Source organism: Haliotis cracherodii, unplaced genomic scaffold (genome assembly GCF_022045235.1).
Source record: "Haliotis cracherodii isolate W230 unplaced genomic scaffold, xgHalCrac1.p SCAF_17, whole genome shotgun sequence".
NCBI lineage: Eukaryota > Metazoa > Mollusca > Gastropoda > Lepetellida > Haliotidae > Haliotis > Haliotis cracherodii.
Genome location: NW_027266272.1, coordinates 6,995,917 through 7,019,549, shown reverse-complemented (window position 1 = coordinate 7,019,549; position 23,633 = coordinate 6,995,917). Strand labels below are relative to the sequence as shown.

At 41.0% G+C, this 23,633-nt stretch overlaps 1 protein-coding gene across 1 annotated transcript in view; it reads left to right on the top strand.

Moving 5' to 3' along the window:
- The window catches only part of LOC139465141 (uncharacterized), a 101,112-nt gene extending 83,079 nt beyond the window's left edge, over positions 1-18,033 (top strand). The window contains exons 3-6 of the mRNA XM_071246831.1: positions 13,759-14,080; positions 14,610-14,700; positions 17,027-17,143; positions 17,756-18,033. Coding sequence (XP_071102932.1) covers positions 13,759-14,080; positions 14,610-14,700; positions 17,027-17,143; positions 17,756-18,033 — 808 coding nt within the window. The remainder of the gene's footprint in view (positions 1-13,758; positions 14,081-14,609; positions 14,701-17,026; positions 17,144-17,755) is intronic.
- Positions 18,034-23,633: the final 5,600 nt, after the last annotated feature.

The window sequence follows — 23,633 nt, the reverse complement described above, 5'->3', positions numbered from 1 at the left end:
ACCTGGAGGCGCGCCCCTCCGGCCCACAACATGCATTCGTCCACTTTGACCATTCCCCCGTTACAAGGTACCAATTCCAGGCACTCCTAAAAAAGGCCTTAGCACACAGCAACATAAACACAGCCTGCTATCCTTCGCACTCCTTCCGCATTGGGGCAGCCACATCAGCAGCCATGAACGGGGTGCCTGAACACCTCATACAACAATACGGCAGGTGGAAATCAGATTGCTACAATGCTTACATACGCTTACCAACAAATTCAATGTTGCACAATTAAATCAAATAGTCTTTCATGGTACTTACTACACTTCTTATTGTTTACAGTTTGGATGGTGGGATCCAGCTACATGGCCAGGGCACGGCAGTACTTGCTTCTGAAGGGCACCAGCGCGAACCAACCGAGGATGCTATGGCTGGCACGAGGGGGGATGAAGTGGAAGGAGCTGGACACCATTCTGGATGCACAGGTCAAGGCGACACGGCGCAGCCCCAGAGCCCTCATCATTCACCTGGGCTCCAACGACCTGTGCTCGGTCAAAGGCAGCCAACTCTACCTTGACATGGTGGCATCAATCCTTCGGATACAACTCCAGCTTCCTGACACCAAGATCATCGTATCCTCAATGCTGCCCAGGCGCTACTGGCACGATGCCAGGGATCCGGGGTTCTTGTGGGCTACACTGCTAGTAACAAATTAACTTGCTTCCAAATTAATACTCGTGCTTAAGGCTACCTGCTTATCGTAGAATAACATACGTTGGGGCAAACAGTTGCCACGTATGTGGGCCCGGAGGCGGAAGTAGTCTTGTCAAGCCGTAGCTGACAGTTGGGTCCGCGGCGGGAGCCGCACAACGGTTTTGCTAATGGGGCCGGGCAGTGGGATCTGCTTTGGCCGGCTACCTGGGGCCGGGCAGCGGCAGTCTGACTTAGGCCAGCAGCGTGGAGCTGCTTTTGGCAACGTGGGAGTTGCCAAGCAATGGTAGCGTTTAAATATGCTACCGTGGGGGCCGGACAGCGGTAGCAGTCTCAGGCCAGCAGCGCTAGCTGCAATCGCCGTCGGCCACGCGCGTGGCCATGGCAACGGTAGCATTTTTGGTATATACAATTAGCAGCTAAGTAGCCCACTAGTACCTGCACACCCTCGGCCATTTAACCCAATCTCATCTTCTGTTTTATTACAGGCACGGGCACCAACGGCTCGGTGGCCCGTGCCTCTCCTTGGCATATCGCGGGATAAGCTTGTTGTAAAAGGCGACTAACGGGATCGGGTGGTCAGGCTCGCTGACTTGGTTGATGCATGTCATCGATCCCCCAATTGCGTTGATCGATGCTCATGATATTAATCCATATATTGTCTGGTCCAGACTCGATTATTTACAGACCGCCGTCATATAGCTGGAATATTGCTGAGTGCGGCCTTAAACAACAAACCAACCAATCTTACTCCAAGGAGGCGAAATAATGGAGACACTCTGGGCAGCAATCCCTCCTCACACTATTTGTTTATCAGAACAGATAACTCTTGTAACAGAAGACAAAATTGGAATTAATCATTGGAATTTAATATTTGTCAAGATTTGCTAATAGGGAACTCTAGATGGTTGTTATATTTTAATTGGATACTGGAAGGTATATTTCATATTCATCATGATCATTACAATTCCGTTTCCTATTTTCTCCCTGAAGGGTCGACATTTTTTTCTGAAGAGATTTATAATTTGTTCTGAACTTCTATTGATAATAAGAAATAGAATGGTTTGGTTCGAACTTGTTTTCGATTTGATGTTCATATTCTGCGCGGCTGCAATCACGGCGCTATTCATATATTTTCAGTCTGATTTCCTATGCTTAGGATGCAGTCAATCAAACGATATTCAAGCCCGGTGATACTTTTATAATTACAAAGACATGTAAGAATCATTAGCGAGATCTTCGATGGTTTCTTGAAGCTAATAAGAAGGAAGACGCGGTCAAGGGGAATACTGCTTACATTTGTCAACAGAGGACTAAGCGTCAACTCTCTCCTGTGTTCAGTGGGCTTCACATTCGACAGGGGATCGATTCCCAGTAGTATACAATGAGGTTGCTGCTCCTCAATTTAGAGGTATTTGTGGAATGCTTCTTTCTTTATGAATCTCTTGGTGCCTGATACCACCCCGACAATTCATTTAGGCCTCGCTATGCTATTCATTAACGCATTTCTTAATAGGAATCCTACAAAGGACTCTTTGTAGGTACTTCTTATGAATATGGAAAGGGTTTTGTAGCTGTTAGTAAACAATGCTTTGTAAAAAACAATTAATTTATATTGGTTGACTAGGGTAACGCAAAACAGAATTGTGTTGTATGTTAGAACCTAATATTCCGTGAAACTTTTCCATTTATTGTAATTGCATACGTTTTCGCCCTGTTGCTGAGCGATAACTCGTATATGCCTACTTTGATCAATAAAGACAATATCTGTCGACGATATACGACCGTACCGTGAAACGAAGTTCATGTAATTTTCATAGCAGCAAACGATCCTGTTTGGGTGAACTGACAGAAGCAACGCTTCCAGAATCACATACAGTCATGTCTCGTTAATCCGACACTCGTTAATCCGACATTCGGCTTTATCCGACACAAATGATGGGAACCGATTGATTCAGTGCTATTTAGTCCCGTAAATCCGTTAATCCGTTAATTAATAAATGGGAAAATTATTAATTAATTAATTATAAATTAAGGAATGAATGAATAAACAACATAACGATATAGATATTTCGTTTTAATGATTTTATTACAAGGTACACACGGTTATTATCTATCGTGAAGACGTCCGATTTTCGATCACAAATCACTTAATTCAGTTAATCCGACATACTCGTTAATCCGACACAATCATGTGCAACCAACGATGTCGGATTAACGAGACTTGAGTGTACAAGAGACGACATTCATACCACCCGGAATCCACAAAATCTTGTGAAATGTATATGCCATTCCCTAGTTTGTGCCATATGGTTTTCAGGTGTGCAAATGGCCCTAAATGCAGTTGGAAGAGTACAATCGACTCTGTTTTTGGCAGAGCTTTCCCTATGAGTATGGAAATGCGTATGTCGCTTTTATTTACAGCAATACGGCCAAATCCATCTTGTTAAGAAATGATACTTTTCCTCATACTGGATGCACTGACTTATTCTCTTCCTATTTCCGTATGGCTGATAATAAGCGGTGCGATAAACATAAAAAAATATATGTACTTGTATCTAATCTTAGTTATCTGGATTTTATCAGTGTTGCATTTTGTTAGTGAAACGTCCACATCTGTGTGATAGGATGAAACTGATCTTAAATATATTGACGATATTGTTAACTACGTATGCTTATGTATGTACATTATGAACATTTGATCAGTTACTCATGAGGTGTTTGGACATGGAAGATTCCGGGTTAGTATAGGTCTTGAGCAACCCATGCTTGACGTAAAGGGCGACTATGCTTGTCGTAAAAGGCGACTAACGGGACTGGGTGGTCAGACTCGCTGACTTGGTTGATACATGTCATCGATCCAAATTGCGTGGATCGATGCTCATGATATTAATCACTGGATTGTCTGGTCCAGACTCGATTATTTACAGACCGCCGTCATATAGCTGGAATATTGCTGAGTGTGGCGTTAAACAACAAATGTGGCGTTAAACAACAAACTAACCAACCAACCAACCATGAGGTGTTTGTGTTTTAGCAGTTTCGATTTTCGACATGAAACCATACGATTCAGGCCTTTCAATTGCCACTGAACACACAAACGAACATATAAATAATATATGCAGAGATTTCATGTGCTTGACGTTATCGTATGTAGATAAAGTCTTTGCATTATACATTGTGAACCTTTTCGTAGGTAGCACAAAGATCGTATCACGTATCAGTTCCTCATTTAGACTGTACAAAGCATAATTTGAACGCGATCCATAGCGTATTTGAACTGATGCTTGTCGGTCGGTGTATGGACAGGAATAACTATTTTGATATCCCCAAGCTTAAGGTAAGCCGTACCAGTCTTATGTTTTGGTATTATGGCCGTAATTGAAATGAAAATACCGTTTTGCAAAAAACAACATTCTGTATCTTACCAAGGAGGAGCGTGCATATTGTCTATAATTAGCACAAATCGAAATTGCTTTCCACCAAACAATACATTGTTTCCACAAAGGCGACAAAGCCATGTCTCTTATCATCAGCAATCTTTTTTACGAATCCGACAATAGCATGAGTGTGAGTTTGAATCACTATCAATTTCAGTCACATGCAAGACTACGAACTGTGCAACGTTATCAAAGTAGGACATGAATTCGATTTTTGAATCCATATTTAAGTTTATGTGAATTATATACCAACTTTACAGCAAAATAATTCAGTATATCCAAATATGAAATGTACCTTCTTTTTTAGTGTAAACTAGTGGCCATACTGGAACATACTTCAACGTCAATACAATAAACGGTCCTCTCCTCTTTTGTCTTGTCCTGTCCTGTCCTTGTAATGACCTGCCCCGTTTTGTCTTAACCTTTTCTTCCCTATCATTGCCCTGTCATGTCCTGTCCTGTCTTGACTTGATCGGACCTCTTATGTCATTGTAATGCCATGTTTTGTCTTAACCTTTTCTTCCCTGTCATTGCCCTGTCGTTTCATGTCATTTCCTGTCTTGACTTGATCGGACCTCTTATGTCCTTGTAATGCCATGTTTTGTTTTAACCTTTTCTTCCCTGTCATTGCCCTGTCGTTTCATGTCATGTCCTGTCTTGACTTGATCGGACCTCTTATGTCCTTGTAATGCCTTGTTTTGTCTTAACCTTTTCTTCCCTGTCATTGCCCTGTCGTTTCACGTCATGTCCTGTCTTGACTTGATCGGACCTCTCATGTCCTTGTAATGCCATGTTTTGTCTTAACCTTTTCTTCCCTGTCATTGCCCTGTCGTTTCATGTCATGTCATGTCTTGACTTGATCGGACCTGTTCTGTCATTGTAATGCCATGTTTTGTTTTAACCTTTTCTGCCCTGTCATTGCCCTGTCGTTTCATGTCATGTCCTGTCTTGACTTGATCGGACCTGTTCTGTCATTGTAATGCCATGTTTTGTCTTAACCTGTTCTGTCATGTCATTGCCCTGTCGTTTCATGTCATGTCATGTCTTGACTTGATCGGACCTGTTCTGTCATTGTAATGCCATGTTTTGTTTTAACCTTTTCTGCCCTGTCATTGCCCTGTCGTTTCATGTCATGTCATGTCTTGACTTGATCGGACCTGTTCTGTCTTTGTAATGCCATGTTTTGTCTTAACCTGTTCTGTCATGTCAATGTCCTGCCTTGTCTTGTCCTGTCACAGTAATGCACTATCTTGCCTTCTCCTGTCTTGTCCTTTTAAATACCTGCCCGTCATGTCCTCTCCTGCTCATGCAATGCCCTGTCTTGTCTTTTCCTGTCCTTATTATGTTCTGCCTTTTCTTGTCTTAAGGGGCATTCACACGGAACAACTAGTTGAATACAACTTGTTGTATGCAATTAGTTACACGAACTGATGTTGTACACAACTTGGCATTCACACGGCGGCGAGTTTCATACAACTCGGGTCTCGCGAGATCTCTGACAAAAAGCTTGTGATTCACTACATTATCGCTGGAATCCTGGTTGCCAAATTAATGTTCAGACGCGGTACAGGTTCAACCTCTGACTTTGTAATTTAACCGAATTGTATATTACTGAATTTTTAACCCCACGGATATATTAAAGACTGGTTTGAAAAGCAAAACGTGTTAAATGTTGTCCAAGTTTCTGTTTCTAGCCACATTTGATCGTACATAGATCAAGTACAGTGCGACGTAATGTTTTATTTGACAGCTTTATGTAAACTGTAGGCGAACAAAATACTTTCTTATATCCGAACAACATCATGGCAGATATATTAGAATTGTACGATTATGTATACCGTGACACAATCGATGTTTTATGTGGCGAAAAAAAAGTTTCTGTCTAAACAGGAGGGAGATGTCTACATATACAAAGACAAAAAGGGGCATAACTCCGCAATGCTTATTTGTGAGCCATTTCAACTCAGTATCCGTCATGTCCGTGGTGAGCATTTGTTATGGCTCAAGACAATGCATTCTAGTATATTTTTGTTTATGGGTATCTTCAAAGTTCCCGCACAGCTATCGATTTGGATAACCACATCGGTTTCTTTTCGTGGACATTGAATGATTGTCATCCAAAATGTCCTGAAGACATATTTAAGATTTTGTGACACCATAGAAGAATGACCTATAAAAAGCCAGTTGAAACCAGATATTTTTATGTTCTATCCCAGTTTATAAGAAACGTTGAAAACGGTACCACTAAAAATGTAACAGTATATTTCATAACATATAGCGAGTTCACTTATACCAGTGCGCGGAATTTTTGGAGTATGTTTTGCCGTGATGCTGGGATCACATACATACATAAATGAGTCATGTAAGTTAAGTAATCAGAATCAATTTCAAATCAACAAGTTCTCTTTGTTTTTATGTTTCCATTCTAGCCCTGATACTACGTCGAAAGGCAGACCAATGCCGTCGTCAGCGTGCGTGGTCTTACGTCAATCATGGCGTCACGTTGACTTTTCCAAATATGTATCTGATTATTAATTCCTCAAATCTTGCAACGATTATCGACCCATGCATATTCGCAATAATCTGAGCTAATGTATGCAACAAATTGACGACTGAATCTCTCGGAATAGTAAAAAACTAGAAACGTAAAACTAGAAGTTTGCTTTGTTTACATTTACAGATGAGAAGGCCGACTGGTAGGTTTCAGAGCACAAGGTTTGGTTTCAAACTTGAATATTTTGGTTGATTTCATTTGTCCCGTTTGGATTAGTGACTGAAACAATGTGTCCGCTGATTGTTAATGAAAGGATAAATTCAGGGATGTATGTATCGTAGCTGAGTGTGAAATACATGTGATGTGATTGGCATCTCGTCTAACGCGAAAAGAGTCTTGATTTTGCAACACTATTCAACATGGAGGTCCGTCCAGGGTTTTTCTGTTTCGAAAACGAATATAGGGTTACTTGAGTCTTTTCGGAATGATGATTGGTGTTTGAAAAAGAGCAGACACCCAATGGTTTTTTAATTGAACTTCTCATGTAGCTATACGTTATTTATATAAATAATCACATTTAGAAAGGTGAATTGGTAAAATGCGAAATGGCAATATTTTTGTTGTACATTATTTTCAGATGTCGTTTTTTGTACATATGCTTTGCCTAAAATAGTTAAGGTCATCACATAATCGATACCTTCCCACAGAATCCAACACTGTGAAGTGTATTTGTGTGTATGATGTATTTGAAGTTTTAGAAACGTATCATGGACCTAATCTCAGCATGTTGTACACTACAGTGTAAAGTCACATAGCCTGTCGTTTCAAAACACACTATGAACAGTTTAACCTGGAGAATTAGACCAATACAAATGTCAAAATATATCATTTGTGACGGGGTTATTCTATGTACCTACATTTCATAGGTCCGTTATCGAGTGGTGACGCTTAGGATACTGAAAACCAGAAGCTACCGACGTGAATTGGAGTCGACATTTTTGTTTACAATTTGACGTGTAGATATCACGTGATTTTCATACGCATTTAATTGGCTGCGTTTATACAACTTGTCTCATGAAAATAGACCATGTCCTATTTCGCACAACTCACGTCCAACACGTTGCATACGTCAAAAGTTGGACCGACTTGCCTGTCCACACGATGCAATTTGTTGCATGGAACAAATTGTATACAACTAGTTGTACCGTGTGAATGCCCATTTAGCCTTGTTATGCTTTGTCTCCTCTCGTCTTGTAAATGAAACATGGACAGTGTATATAGTATATATTGATGGGTAGTTTTCGCAAATACTCGTACATATACTACCGACAATAACGCGATGCATGCGTGATACCACGGTGAACTGCAAACTGAGTTCTTGAATTTTTCATATTTTTGAGATTACATGATGCTCTCTAGCCGTTGCGGAATTTCCGAATCATGTACAAGAAACGATACTCATACCACCCTGAAATGGAACTGTGAGTTTTCTTATGAAATCCGATGTCATTCCCTATTTTAATGTACCGTGTTACCGTGTTGTTTCAGGTGAACAGGGGCGGTAGGGTAGCCTCGTGGTTAAAGCGTTCGCTCGTCACGCCGAAGACCCGGGTTCGATTCCCGACATGGGTACAATGTGTGAAGCCCATTTCTGGTGTCCCCCGCCGTGATATTGCTGGAACATTGCTAAAAGCGGCGTAAAACCAAACTCACTCACTCACTCAGATGAACTGTTCACATGCCTTTGTATGTGTTTGGGACTGGTTACACCGGTGGGGCAGGTTGTTATGTTCATATTTATCCACTCTTACCCAATTGCCTTTTCCTCGTTTCATCTCATGGTCATGCGTCCAAATTTAACTATACTCTTCAAAAAAAGAAACTTGACATAGATGTTAAACCACTTTTTGCCAAATATCTAAAATAATTACATTAAATGAGAACTAAATAAGTCAAACAGAAAGATGATGTGTCTATAATTCGCGAATACACATGCGTAGCGTTTGGGGATCAATTTTACAGCTTCATCCAAACGCAACCGCCTGTAAAAAAACGTGCAGCACAGGATCCTGCATTTAGGCATACAGGTCCCCCTGCTGAATTGGTATAAAATCCACATCAACCGCTGTTCATACAGTCCTTAAAACGGCAGTAGAGGCGGTGACAGAATGCCAAGACTGAATGCAGCTCTACGGAACAACGCCATTGGGAGATTACAAGCTGGAGCAACTCAGCAAGAAGTGGCCAGAAACTTTGGCGCATCCAGACAGACAATCTCCGCACTGTGGACCCGATACAACACCAACAGAGTTGAAGACGGACCAAGGTCAGGAAGACCAAGGGTGACAACCCAAGCACAAGATCGATACATCCGGCTGCGACACCTCCGAGACCGCACTACCACAGCAACGTCTACAACCACACAGGTCCCTGGGGTACGCAGAATATCAGATCAAACGGTACGCAACAGACTTAGGGAGGTTGAACTTTTTGCACGAAGACCTGTTCGACATCATGTATTGACCCATCTGGCGGACCGTTTGCTTTGGTGCCACAGAGGGTGAGATGGGCACGTGCAAAGTGGAGAAATGTACTGTTTACTGACGAGTCCCGTTTCCTACTCACACGTGTTGATGGGCGCGCACGTGTCTACAGACGTCGGGGTGAACGTTACGCCCCCAACTGTGTGCAGCAGGTTGTCCAATTTGGCGGCGGGAGTGTCATGGTAGGGGCCGGAATTCATCACGGTGGTAGGACGCCTCTCGTGCATGTGGCAGGTGCATTGACAGGTGTGCGTTACAGAGACTTGATCCTACAGCCTTACGTTCTTCCTCACGTCAACGTTCATGGCGGACAGTTCCAGCAGGACAACGCTCGGCCGCATATTGCACGTGTTTGTCAGGACTTCTTACAGGACAACAACATCCAGACATTACCTTGGCCAGCCCGGTCACCAGATTTGTCCCCGATTGAGAATCTGTGGGACGAGTTGGATCGACGCGTTCGCAGAAGGAATCCACCTCCCCAAAGACTTCCGGCGCTTCTTGATGCACTTCAGCATGAATGGCAGCACATCCAACAGCGTGTTATTGACAAACAGTGTTTCAAGTATGGTCTCTGTGTCTTATTTTGAAACAATCGCATTATATTACATTTTGAAAGTCAGTGTCAAGTTTCTTTTTTTGAAGAGTATATTATTGTCATTCATTATAGCTAAAATGGATAGAATTATCATTAAACCGCCCGCATGTTATCAGAAATCAGCGGGCCACTGTAACTTGACAATGTCTTCATATTGCTTGACGACGGGCCATTATCACGCCCGTTGTTAACTGACGTCATAGGATAGGGATAGGTGACGTCACGTTCAATAGTGACGTCATCTGGTTTGTTCAATGACGTTTCCATGTTTGTAAAAGTGGGTCAGTGGCATTCGTGTTGATTGCAGTAAATGTTTCAAAACCTATATTGTTATTTGATAACACATTCCATCAGTTTTAGCTATAATAACGGTAACGCTATTTTTCAGGGCATTATAATTTGCAGAAGCTCTCGGTCTTTTCAACTGCCCTCCTTCGTCGGACAGTTAATGAAACACCTCGGGCTTCTGCAAATGATAATGCCCTAGGTACTGTTGTACAAAACAACCTTAGCAACAACAAAAACTGTCGCAAGTCTATGTTAAGGTATGGGGGTTACGATCACCGTAGCGCTAAGATCGCTTTGTACAACGGCACCCTGGGTGCCGCTGTACAAAACAAACTTAGCGCTAAGGTTACCTTATATCCTTAAGGGTTAACCTTAGGCCTTTCCTAAGGTTGACCCCCTTTTGCATGAAACTGCCTCACGCTAAGGTAGCCTTAGTTAAGGTGAAAATTTAAGGTTGGTCAGATCCAACCTTAGCGTGGCTAAGGTTGATACTTCATTGAATTTCAACATGACTACTTTCTTGTTGATGTGTGAGGAAACTTGGAGAAGTTAGAGGAAACAGCGTGTTTTCCGAGATCGTACCATGCAGCTTGAGACACTGACAGACTGACAGACAACTGATATTGCGTTATCGACGCACACGCAAAGCCATTTTCTGTCTTGTAGACAAAGTTCGTCCTTTGGTCGAAAGACCAACACAGCGATCGTACGCTATGACAGTGGAATCTCAAGTTTTGTTTACGCTAAGATATTTAGGAAAAGGGGTATTTCTTTCTGAAATTGGAGATTTGCATGGCTTGGAATAATCATGTGTGTCGAGAGGCTTTCATTCTGCGGTAAATGCAATATGCACGGTCTTAGACAATATTACGTTTCCTTGGAGTTACGAGCAGAACACAAGGGTACAGCAAGCATGTTGCAGACGGGAACGTCCGTAGCTGAAGTCGCAAGAACGACGGGTTGTAGTCGACGGACTGTTTATGACTTACAGACGCGTCAACAGTAAACGGGTACCACCGCTGATCACCCTCGGCCAGTTCGACCACGTGTGACGTCACATGCAGAGGATCGTCAGATTGTCTTACGTCACCTCCGTAACCGATTTTTGACGGCTACATCAACCAGAAATGAACTGTTTAGGGGCAGACTGAGTGCGCAAACTGTTCGAAAACCGTCTGAGAACTGCTCACCTTCAAGCACGACGGCCATACTGCGGGCCGATTCTGACTCAATTACACAGACGTCAACGTCAATTGTGGGCACAGCGACACTTACGATGGACTCAGAGGAATTGGAATTAAGTCGTCCAGTGATGAATGCCGATTTAATCTTCGATTTGCTGATGGTAGGGCGAGGGTGTGGAGGCGCCGTCATGAACGTTACGCCCAGTGTTGTGTACAGGAAGTTAACAAATATCGAGGCGGAAGTGTCATGGTGTGGGGTGCTTTCTGTGGCAATGCACGCTCCAGGCTTCTTGTCATCTGTGGCAACCTCAACGCTGCTGCTTACCGCGACCAGGTACTGGCACCAGAACTTCTGCCTTTTATGGCAGCACATGGACCCGGTTTAATCTTCCAACACGACAATGCCAGACCCAACACAGCAATTTTGACAAGGAATTTCCTTCAGAATGCGGGAGTCAACGTCATGGACTGGCAGTAAAGGTCTCCCGACCTCAATCCCATCGAACACGTCTGAGATGCTCTTGGCAGAAGTCTGCGCACTCTCCAGAACCAACCACAGAATTTGCAAGATTTTGGCACCATTTTGCAGCAACAATGGCGTCGTCTTCCCAATCATGTGTACACAAGCATCACAAGGTCCATGAGGAGGCGTTTTGTGGCAGTTGTCAACGCACATGGTGGCCATACACGCTACTGAACTAGTGTGCCATCATATACTTATGATTTAAACTGTTGATGTTATTACCGAATACCGTAGGTGCGTGGAACAAATTATTGTCACCACCGTTAATTAAAATCCTTCTTTGGACATTAATGATTAAAAATTACCGTCTCTGATACATTTGTCCGTTGTATATCATATATGGGATAACTTTTAAAAATGTGAAGTTTTTAATTTGACTTAGTATAGTATTTTCCAGATTATTATCCAAATATTTACAAACCAGCCGGGTAGGAACGGTTTCTAGTTATTTCTCTTGCCACTTTGGGCTGAAAGAATTCCTGTCGAAAATATACATTTTGAACTCGATTAGAAATATAATGGTGTGGAGGAATATTTATCAATTTATTTTAGCCTATAATTACGTTCAATATAAAATGGAAATTGATACATTTCTTCTAAAACCCACCACCGGATGTCATGTAATGCTTTCAAATTAAATCAATGATAGATACATAAATTTGATGTCATTTACAAAGTAACGATGCAACATCAGCTAGGCTGAATGTATGGCGAAACTTACTTTGCGGCTATTGCATCTCACTCCCTCATTTTGGATTGATTGGTGATTGTTACAGAAAATGAGCCGAATAAAACATGCATGGCTGCGACATTTGACTTCATCGGCCAGGAGTGTCAGCTCACTTGATGTAAAGTTTGATTGCCGACACCGTGTCTGTGCAATGGTGGACGGCTGTGTCATGTTGAAGTATCAATATTAGTCGTCTGCAGATGCGAGCAGGGGAGATAACTCTCAGCCGTAACTACGGACATAATTGAGTCTCCCACACTAAAGAGTTCAACCTTAGTTAAGGTTTCCGCTAAGTATCCTGTCGACGTTAAGGTTGTCCAAAGGATCGTGAAATAACCATCGTGATATGATCAGTCGTAAGAAGAAAGATCAGCTTTGAAAAACGCCCCAAGACATTCAGAAGACATTACGTGAAATCGCCATGTTTGCTGTTAACGCTAGTATAACACTGAATGGCCGAAATTTATGATCAAAATATCGTTTTCCGAAAAACCGATTCTGTTTCAAACCAGACAGGTAGAGCGTTCACATTGTCCATAATCACCCCATAGACGAGGAACACTTTCGTTTTGATTGTTTGTCTATAAGATTACAAGAGATGTTTTTAGTCACAATTAGTATCGAATATTCACCGAATAAATTCTTTGGGCGTAAATGACAAAGTAGTAATATAATGTATATGAATGCATCACTGAAACTCATTGATGACACCAGGTTTTCGTGATAGGTTAATTGTGAAGAAATCTTGTCCGATTTTAAAACACTGTACATTAATATCACTTCACGACTATTGTTCCACGCGGGAAAAAAAGAACCTCCATTCCAAACGTTTGACATTTTTAATCTGCTCATACATAAGCCAAGTTATATAAAACAAATATAGTATAATTACTAAGGCACAGACATTGAGTAAGATGGACTAAAACATTTTTTGAAATAGTCATAGTAATTTGAATATCAATACTAAACGTAGTGAAATTGTGTTTAATCATCGATAAATACTTATTACGATTTGTCATGTACAGTGTTTAAAATCGTACAGGATTTCTTGACAGTTGACATGCCCTTGCATGTTCGATTATAAACATTGTGCAGGATTTCTTGATAACCGACTTGCCTTTGCATGTATTAGTTCAAGAAGAATTCTTGCTTTCTCCTTCACTATATTATGTTATGTTTAACACGATATTTGTGTTTTCAAAAAACAAAATATAATCACCAAATTATATTCATCAACAATCTCGTATCACTTACTCTTTTGCAGTGTCCAACAAAAATCAAAGATGTCGACCATCCTCTTGGCAACTGCCTGTCTGTGTGCCCTCTCTCTGACACTGCAGGCGAGTGATGACGACTGTGTTCATCCTCCAGTTCATGAAGTTGCCCCTGGCAAGAATCATGATAGCATCCGGTCTGTTGGTGCGCCCTCAATGTACGACTGCGCAGCTGAATGCAAACTGTTGCCGCAATGCCTCGCCTTCACCTTTGACCCAGAGAAACGCGCATGTCAACTCCTAGAGAAAACAAACCCCAGCTTCACTGTCGGCAGTGGCGTCTTCTTTAGTAACATTCAAGACTGGAAAATGGTTTGTATTAAGGCTTATTCTAAGTTAACATGACCTGTGCAGAGTAACGTAACCAACTCCATGCCGGGATATAATGGTCGTGGTTTCGAATCACGAAGTTTCCGCGATTGTGATTCGTGGTCTGTCAGCACGACGACCGATCTCATTGTTTCGTTAAAGTGTTAACTCCTACGACATGTGCTTCCCATCCCACAGATCGTTTGAGATGTTATGAACGCTGATTTCGTAAGTAGGGCTGATTTTGCACACAGGAATACACGCCATAGTGAAGTGAACCCTTCTTGGTCGAGACGTTGCAATATATACATCGAGAGTAATTTTAAATAAGGTTGCCAGATTAGGCTAACAAATATGACAGATTATGCCTAAGACATGTGGCGGTCAACTAACATGTTATGTGAGCGCCACGGTTCAAAATAACTCTTTATGGGGATGTTTCTAATAGTCATTCTATCATCATTATTCATATGAATATGGATATCAGCATACTATCTTACAAACGTTGTATATAAAATGTTTCTATGTTTAGCCACTGACCGGAGCCTGTGGTGAGGCTTCCTGTGGCCCAAATTCGCGGTGCACTGTGGGGCGAAAGGGACATCCGCTGTGTTTAAGCTCTGGTAAGTATATGAACACTAAGTAAGTGAGTTGTGTTCAATGCCGCTTTAAACAGTACTCCAGTTTTATCAGATTAAAGTGGTGTATCTTCCCAAGGAAGGACAGATAACTGACTTTAAAAGTCCAGTTTTCACCCTTGCCGAACTTGGCTGGAATTCCTGAGCTCGATCGTAGCGCCACCATTGGTTATTACGAGTTATGTCCCTTCTAAGCCTCTCCTATGGACCAATCAGATTCCAACTCTCATATCACTTCAAACAAACAAAATGTTGGCGCCCAGTCAAGACGATCTGATCGATAAGCAAGATCCATATTGTGATAAAACGGGTCTTACATCGCGAAGTGCATCAAATCACGCGAGCACCTTGATTAAAAACATGAACAGATTTGGCAAATCCTGCAATCGGCCGAACTCTGCCTCGGGAAGATGACAAACTTAGAAACAATCGGAGCGAACCAGGAGTCGAACCCACAATCACAGGTTTCTTTCGTGCACAATGGACGCAGCTCTGCTCATCAAATTGTGGATATAATGAATGGAATTTATAAATACGGTGGTAATACTCCTTTGTCATCCTCATTTCTTTGTTCCATGCGATATGATGTATTTCACTCGTTGGATACGTTTTGACACAACTCGTTGTAAGATAAATGGTATCTGACAGACACTAGTGTAATAATCTGTTTCTGACACAACCTAAAATCGCACCTTTTTAGCATGGAATCGATGCATTTTGTCTTTTCTCATGATCGCAGGAGCGCATTAATACATAACACAACGGTCATTATTGACGTCATCCAAAGTACTGCTTACTACTTATGAATAATGTGATCCTACACTAAAAGATTTCCGCTATACCTGATGATTATCAAGGCCGTGATGATAATGCAAACAGTGTTTATTTCCGTAAGACATTACCGACTTTTACAAAATGGCGTTGAACTACGCCGGAATTTCAGAGGAGGATTTTCGTTGATCCAGGGATCGTAATATGCATGAAAGTTTTAGGACTACCATTGGTAATTTGATGAAAAACAGATACAAGTTATAACCGTGATCACTAATATGCTATTTTTGAAATTCAATTATTCTAGTAAATATAACCGATATTTAGATTTCAAAACACACCGGAAATAATAAACGCCGTGAAATGTGATTTGGTAATATATCAAAAATGGCGAGATTTACGATTCACTAGTGAAGATCCGCGGTAGAAAAGGGTCTTTGGCAACCAATGCTGTCATAAAAGGCGACTAACGATATCGGGTGGTCAGGCCCGCTGACATGGTTGATACATATCATCGTATCCCATTTTCCACAGATATCACAACTGTGAAGTGTTTTCGTGTGCGTGATGTATTTTGAAATATATTTTACTTGGAAGTGGGAGTTGATGAGGAGGGGCATATATGTCGCCGTGGCATCCAGGGGGTAACACTCTAAAGCCATAACGTTCAACACAGACGTAGGTGACTGAGGCACGAGTAACTTTTCAATTACTTACGATTAGGTCATCACCATGGAGTAGCCAATCACCGGCCGATCTCATGCATATGATTGATACCAGTAATCCCAAACTAGTTTCTCAACCCACAGGTGTGTAAAAAATGAAATAATTCATTAATACATTATAGAAAATAGCTACGTGATAAATGGCAAATAATCACGGTGAACGAAGAGTAGTTCATTTCACGATAAACCACTGGTCTATCATGTCTACCAGTCTACCAGTCTACCAGTTTACCACTGGACATCATGATGACGTCATATATTGGACGACGTTAGTTTTGAGGGGGAAGTATCTCGTAACTTGTTCAATATGGATGCAGATAAACGCAGTGGCCGAACGACCGCATCCAAAAGTGGGAGAGATATGACAATCAGTACTACGAGAAAAGGTACAGATAATCGACGTGAGAATGTGCAGGAAAGACCAAACGTAACCCACATGTTCGTAAAATGGACTTGTCCAACATTTCCGAAGACATATTCTATTCACGGAGTCATCATTATTAACATTTGGGAAAATATTTTTAAAGCGTGTACATATCATCAAAACCCTTAAAGAGGATGAACATAATGTTGAGATCTCATATAAGAAATAGACGACTCGTGGTCGTTTGTTATCGTATAATAATACACCGCAGGGAGAATTAACCACTCAGGGTTCATGTGATCCTAAAATCCTATCATGGAAGGACAGAATCATGACAAGTTTGATATCTTTAAGAAAGATCTTTTGTTATCGGACTTTATACCATGAACAACAAATGTTACTTTTCTTTCATTCATATCAATAGAATCAACTTTGACATTGTTTGTTTCAGTAATTGGCATGAACTGTACTCATGACTGCTACGTCACTATGACGTCATGCTTTCTGGGACAGTGTCTGTGTCACCCTGGATACAGTCACAACATCCGACGTAACTCCTGTGACAGAGGTGAGCCTTTTAAGGATGAGCGAGTTCCAAAGTGGAGTTGAAGGTGAGGTGTTTTTAACGTCGCCTTCAAGATTAAAGCGACGTACGTGTGCGTGCGTGCATGCGTGCGTGCGTGCGTGCGTGCGTGCGTGGGCGCGCGCGCTTGTACGAGTCCGGACCAATGCCGATTTCATAGTTTAAACTCCTTCATGCCGAGCGCCAGACAGGGTAACAGCAATTGTCATCTTTAAACGTCTTTTGGCCTGACGCCACTGGGGATCGAACCCTAGACCTTCTGCAATCCGGGCAGACGCTCTACCACTAGACCACGGAGTTGGTCGAAATAGGGGTCGCGTTCCCGATTTTTGCACTTGTACAGCGACGAGAATACACTTGTATGTGTTTTTCTTCTATTTTGACTGTGCATATTGCTCTCTGTATTTCACAATAAATTAAAAATCATTCCTAATCATTCACTTGCATTGTCTCATTGAATTTATCACCATAAAACTAACAACTTGTGCATGTATTCTGTCATTGGTTAAAGGAGGGTCTTTTACAGGTTCAGATTAAAAAATAGATTATCTCTAAATCGGGATATCAATGAAATAAGCTGAAACCCCTATGTTTCAGACTGCAAGAGTTATGGAGACACCATGACGCCGTATAAGGGACTGGCCATTGCAGGCTATAACAGGAAGGTCCTGAAGGTCGTTGGAGGGCTGGAAGATGCGATGAAGATGTGCATGTCAGCATGTGTTCAAGAAACCTCCTTCGTATGCAAAACTTTAGATTTCTGTTATAAGGCGCTTGAATGTAAGCTGTCCAGTGACGGCTACCTCGATGTCAAAGAGAGGTACAGAGAACACGGTCTTTCCGAGTGGTGGCTTGCAGTGAGGAAATGTCAATAATAAGTCAGCGTTTCTACATCTAAGGCTACATCCTGACTAGGTGAGCTGATACGATGGTTTATTGATATGGTTTTACCAGAAATTATTGAGCATGAGAAGTTTGTTAATTATAGATTTGTTAAGTCATAGACCAAGAGAAAAGTGTGTCCAACAAACACTGCTTACGCAAAGCTCCAGCACAGCAAACTGTTCAATATTTTGTAAGACCCCCTCTTTTTATACATGTACAAGCTTCAACGCGGCGAGGCATACTGCCTATAAAGGAAGTTAGAAAATGTTGAGTTATACTGTCCCAATATCTCAACACCTCTGCTTTCGTATCACATACATCTTTTAGATTTATTGTTTGATATTATCCTTCATGTTTGCCCAAATGTTTTCAATTGGTTTCAGGTCCGGACTGTAGGTGGCCCATACCAGGAGTGTAACATTTTGCTCGTTAAAACATTTTCTCAAGAGAATACTTCACTCTATGCTTTGGATCATTGTCTTGCTGGAATGCCCACCCTTCACCATACACAACTTGTGCTTTTGAAAGGAGAAGTCCTTGTAATGTATCAGTGTACACTGCACGAGTTATGTCACCTTCAAATACACATAACGATGTGGCACCTAGCACAGACACCCTACACGACACATGAACTTTAGGACTGTACTTTGGACGATGACAACATGGTTTTCCGGTACCTTTGGTCCACATTTTTTGGCAGTTTGGAACTGGCCACACTCAATTTTCATCTGAGATCATAACCTTGTCCCAATTGCAATTGCTTTGTTCCAAAGACCAGCTCAAACGTCGCTCTTGCTGTTCGGGTTTTAGAAATGGTGATGGAATTTTGCCAATCCATTGGATACAAATGCGATCGTATTGTCTCTTTAGAAACATTAACTGTTCCTCTATTATTCATTTGATGTCTAATAATTTTAATATGTCTAATAGTTTATGCGTCAAGTCGCCTTCTGTCACCAACAGTCAATTATTTTGGCCAACTTTCTCCCTTTTTGTGTTTAATTTTATCTCCCCTCTCAACATGTTTCAAAACACGGTACACAGTTGACAGTGGGATGTCTACTCTCCATGTAATGATCTGTGCTGATCTGATTTCTTGATTGTATAACTGTAAAATGTATAATGTATAATGTGTGTGAGAATAATGTGTTAATAATCTTTCTTTTTGTTAGCTGTCATTTCCACAGTAATCTAGTTGAGCTTCTTTACTTATCGTCGCCCGTAAAGCAAAGTCAGAATAAGATCTACATGCACACATGTGCTAAATATTGATCCCATGCAAAATTCCCAGTAATATCTGGTCAAACTAAACAGTCTCACATATAAATACTTTATCGACAGACATCTGAATTATGTATTTTTCAACATAATTTACAAACGATGTAGGGTGGAGTTTATCCCAGTTTCATAGACGTCATTCTCTTGGATGTCCGTCTAGAGCTGGGTTCATGTTTGGGAACAGATGGAGCCAGATCAGGAGAACAAGGTGGGTTCTCAAGGAGTTCAAAGCCCTGGTCGAAAGCTGCTCGTGGATTGAAGCCAGGACACTGACTGATTTGTGCCCCGGCGCAATGTCCCGATGGAAGAGCACACAGTTTCTCACCTTGGCACGTTTTGTAGTCTTAATTTCGTCCTGTAATTGTTTCAAAAGAACAGAATAAAATGCTTCTTTCATTATCTGGTCTTTTTCTTTAGGTTATCCACCATGATCCACCCCAGAACCTGGAATTCATAACCTTTCCAGTTGACCAGTCCGCTCAATTCACTCCATGCCATTGTTATGTCCACCACAAAACAATTCACTATTACACCTTTATTCCTCCTTATCAGTCATATAGAGCTAACGTGTGTACAAAAACTAAAGAAACCTATAAATATAATGTATTAAAATCCATAACATCATCACCATGCGTGAAATTATTATCTCAATAGCTTAAGCAAATGCCAGGGGAAAAAATCATTAAATCGATTTCATTTCAAATATAATATACGAAAGCACATTACATCCCCCACAACATCCACGACAACAGCCTCGGCAACAAGGTTATAGACAACCATATTCCTTGTTTTGATTCGTCATCATTTGGTAAATACATATCTGAATATAGGTGCGCACGAGTAGAGTTCTTATATCGAATGTAAACAAACATGGAGGCATGTCAACATCTCGAACGTGAAGCCTCTGTGATAATACTTTTGTTAAGGGCAATTCTACTTCACAAACACACTTGTTGTCCACTATTTGATTTCATTTGATAGGACCAACGAATGATATTTTAGTGTCGTCTACTCGTTTAGGTTGACATATCACTTGGCAGTTTATCACCAAGGAAGCTCAACATCGTGCTAGTAGGTCGCCGTATGGACTGAAACAGCTATATTTAATGTCTTCAATCTTAAGGTAAGCCGCCGAAACAGGTATCTTATATTTGATAGCCAAATAAGGTATGTTATGCTCAGTTTGGTTCACACTTTCCAAATTCCTTTTCCTTAATTCATACATATGTCCATGTTTCCAAGTTTAACTACATTCTCCAAAAGAAGAAGGGGCTCGTTAAATAACCATGATAGGATCGGTCGTCAGAAGAAAGATCAGCCTGGAAAAATGGCTACCTTTATGAACCAAGCCCTAACGCCCCGAAACACATGAAACACTGAACGTGGAACATGCAATTCCAACGTTTATGTGAGTAGTGGGTCATTTAGACACATCAGTGAACGGTCTTCGCATCGCTGAGTCATTAGTATTTTGTATTTTTATTGTCCACAGTAACACAAAAACTCTTTATTCTTCCTTTAATACAGTGTCTGTGATCAGATAGGGAATGCGTCGTCTGCACAATTGCCATGCTTACAACTATTAAAACTGAGGGTGAGGCAGCCAAAATACTCAATGTGTTTGGTTTGTGCTTTGCAGTCTTTTACTATCATTAATAATAAATGTTATCTTTGGGATAACACTTTGTAAAGTACAGATACGCGAATGTTTGGGAGTTAAGTCCCGTCCGGGATTCGAACCCACACTGCCAGAGTGAGGCACTTAACCGCCAGCACTAAAAGTCAGCGATCTAACGCACTCAGCAACCGAGATTTACACAGGAAGTGAAAGTGGGAAATATAGTTTACATAAATCTCTTTGTATTACGTATATAACTTGAAATAACTGAAAATGTTAATGTTATCTTGTTCTGGTAAATCCCCATTTACAATGAATATCAAATTGAGATACGTTGGTGTATTTGATTTACAGCTTTTAGTAAACATGAACAGAATGCGAAATTAGTTTACGAGACGATTGCGGAAGATGTTGTAGCCAATATGAGCGTCACATCATGTGACTTTAGACATATGACCAAGAACAGAAGATCTTCTCTAGCCAATAGCAATATATGAAGCAAATTCTGCTATTACTTTACATGGTACTTTCCATGATAGAAAATGATAAAGAAGCCATCTAGTATAATTTGCCGAATCTTCTCAATCTTCTCCATAAAGTAGGTGTTGAAACTATTTGGAAGGTCCTCATTACTGCATGACGACGGTTGGACTATGTTCTTTTGAGAGTTTGATCCGATAGTTTGGTCGGAGCAGTTTTTTCGCAGTACTGAGAAAAATGCATTGCTGAAACCTTTAATATAATATGGCTGCAACACAATGCCAATAAGCGACGTGGGACGACGAGTCGAAATTGATGGGCATCTGATACCGATGCCACATGCCAAATCTGGAAGCCTGTCGGTTTCTGAGTAAAAGTTGCTTTCAGTGAATTAATGTTGAATCATCTGCCCTTAATCATTGCGACTAGAGCCATGGGATTTTGTGGTATCTGTTTCACATTGATCACATTGTTTTGGAGATGTGTTCTCGTTACAAGATGTTGAGTTTTCGAAGGTACAAAAATAATGAATAATAATAAATAATAAATAGATAGATTACATTAGGGCTCTTGCCTTTAAGTCTTGGAGCCCTTGTAAAGCTCGACTCAGAGTTTGGGTTTAGAATTTAATCCAATGGAAGACAGGAAATGGATTGTAAAACCCGAGAACGGGTTCACAATCCTAAGTATAACCAACAAATAAAACGAGCACATATGTCCCAATAAATTGAAAAGATATGTGAATATTGAGCAAAAATGTTCTTGTTTTCTTACCACCAAAGTTACGTTTTACTACACAAACGCCATTTCATACAAATGTATCAATATTAGGAACGTGGATTTAGGAGTGGAACCGTGGATGATGTAAATTCCACTACTTGTGGCTGCCAAGATTCATCAGATTGTTTCAAGCCTGTTGGTCTTATAATCACAGATAACGTTTCTATTGTTTACAAATTAGTTCAAATAGGAACTAAAATATCATGAACGGACTCCTAACATTAGGGATCACAAGTTTAAAATCATTATGGATGCTGTCGAAGAATATCCCCAACAGAAGTGGAAGCTTTTGAATGTCTTACACTGGTACAATACACAAACTGAATAGAAAAGGAAACAGAGCTGGAATAAACCAATTCTATCTCATCCCACGTCTGTCTGCCCTTCATCACAAGTTTCTAGTTGTTCCCACAGACTAAGCCTCAGATATAAACACTATGTGTAAGCATAACTACAATAATTGCTTTATCAAAGAACTTTGAGTGAAATACTAAATAATGCCAGATACAAGCAAATTATGTTGACTAAGGAATACATCTGCCAAAATCACATATAATCTATCAACTTTTGGTCTTTGAAAGGCATTTAGAAGTGATACACATACGGAAGACAATATATGGATGTCAACTTCTTTATTAAGAGGAACACAACGTTTCGGAACGTATGCTTTCTCCTTCATCAGGTAAATGAATGTCATGAGGCAGAGAGCAGATATATGTACATGTAAGGACAACAAAATTAATAAGACAATTAAAAGGTGGAAAAAATCAAAGGGTAGAAACTAACAAGAGAAGCCAACAGATGATTGGCGCCGATAGGTGATTAGCAATAGACAATAGAAGCCAACACTTTACAGAAATTAGCGCTGATGGTATGGAAGTCAGTTAAGTTGAGTTATCCTAGATAAGTAATAGGTAATGGACAATGGGCAAACGGGGGGCCGGGGGTACTTAGCATTGATAGGTGAAAGAATGGACATAGCAAAGGGCAAATTGAAGCCAGCCAGGCAATAGCACCGACACAGATCAACACAGATCAAAGCAAGAAGTCCCCAGCACTAGGCAGGTACATGTATGTTCCCTGGTCACGGTTCATGGTTGGCTGGTGTCTCCTGATGTCAATGGCTTCTTGTAGTTTTCTTTGTCGCCAGTTGTTGTTGTTGGTAGACAGGACTTTGGTGGCTTCCCACATGGTGTTATGGTTTTGGTTCTTCAGGATATGTTCGGAAATAGCGGATTTCAGGTCGAGTTTGTTAAAAGAGCTCCGATGCTCATGTTGTCTTTATTTTAAAGCCATGAACCTACGCCATGTCTTACAATATTAATTGCCATGCTCCTTTTCCTACAATATTGATTGGCATGTTCCTTGTCCTACAATGTTGATTGACATGCTCCTTATCCTGCAATATTGATTGTCATGCTCCTTGTCCTACAA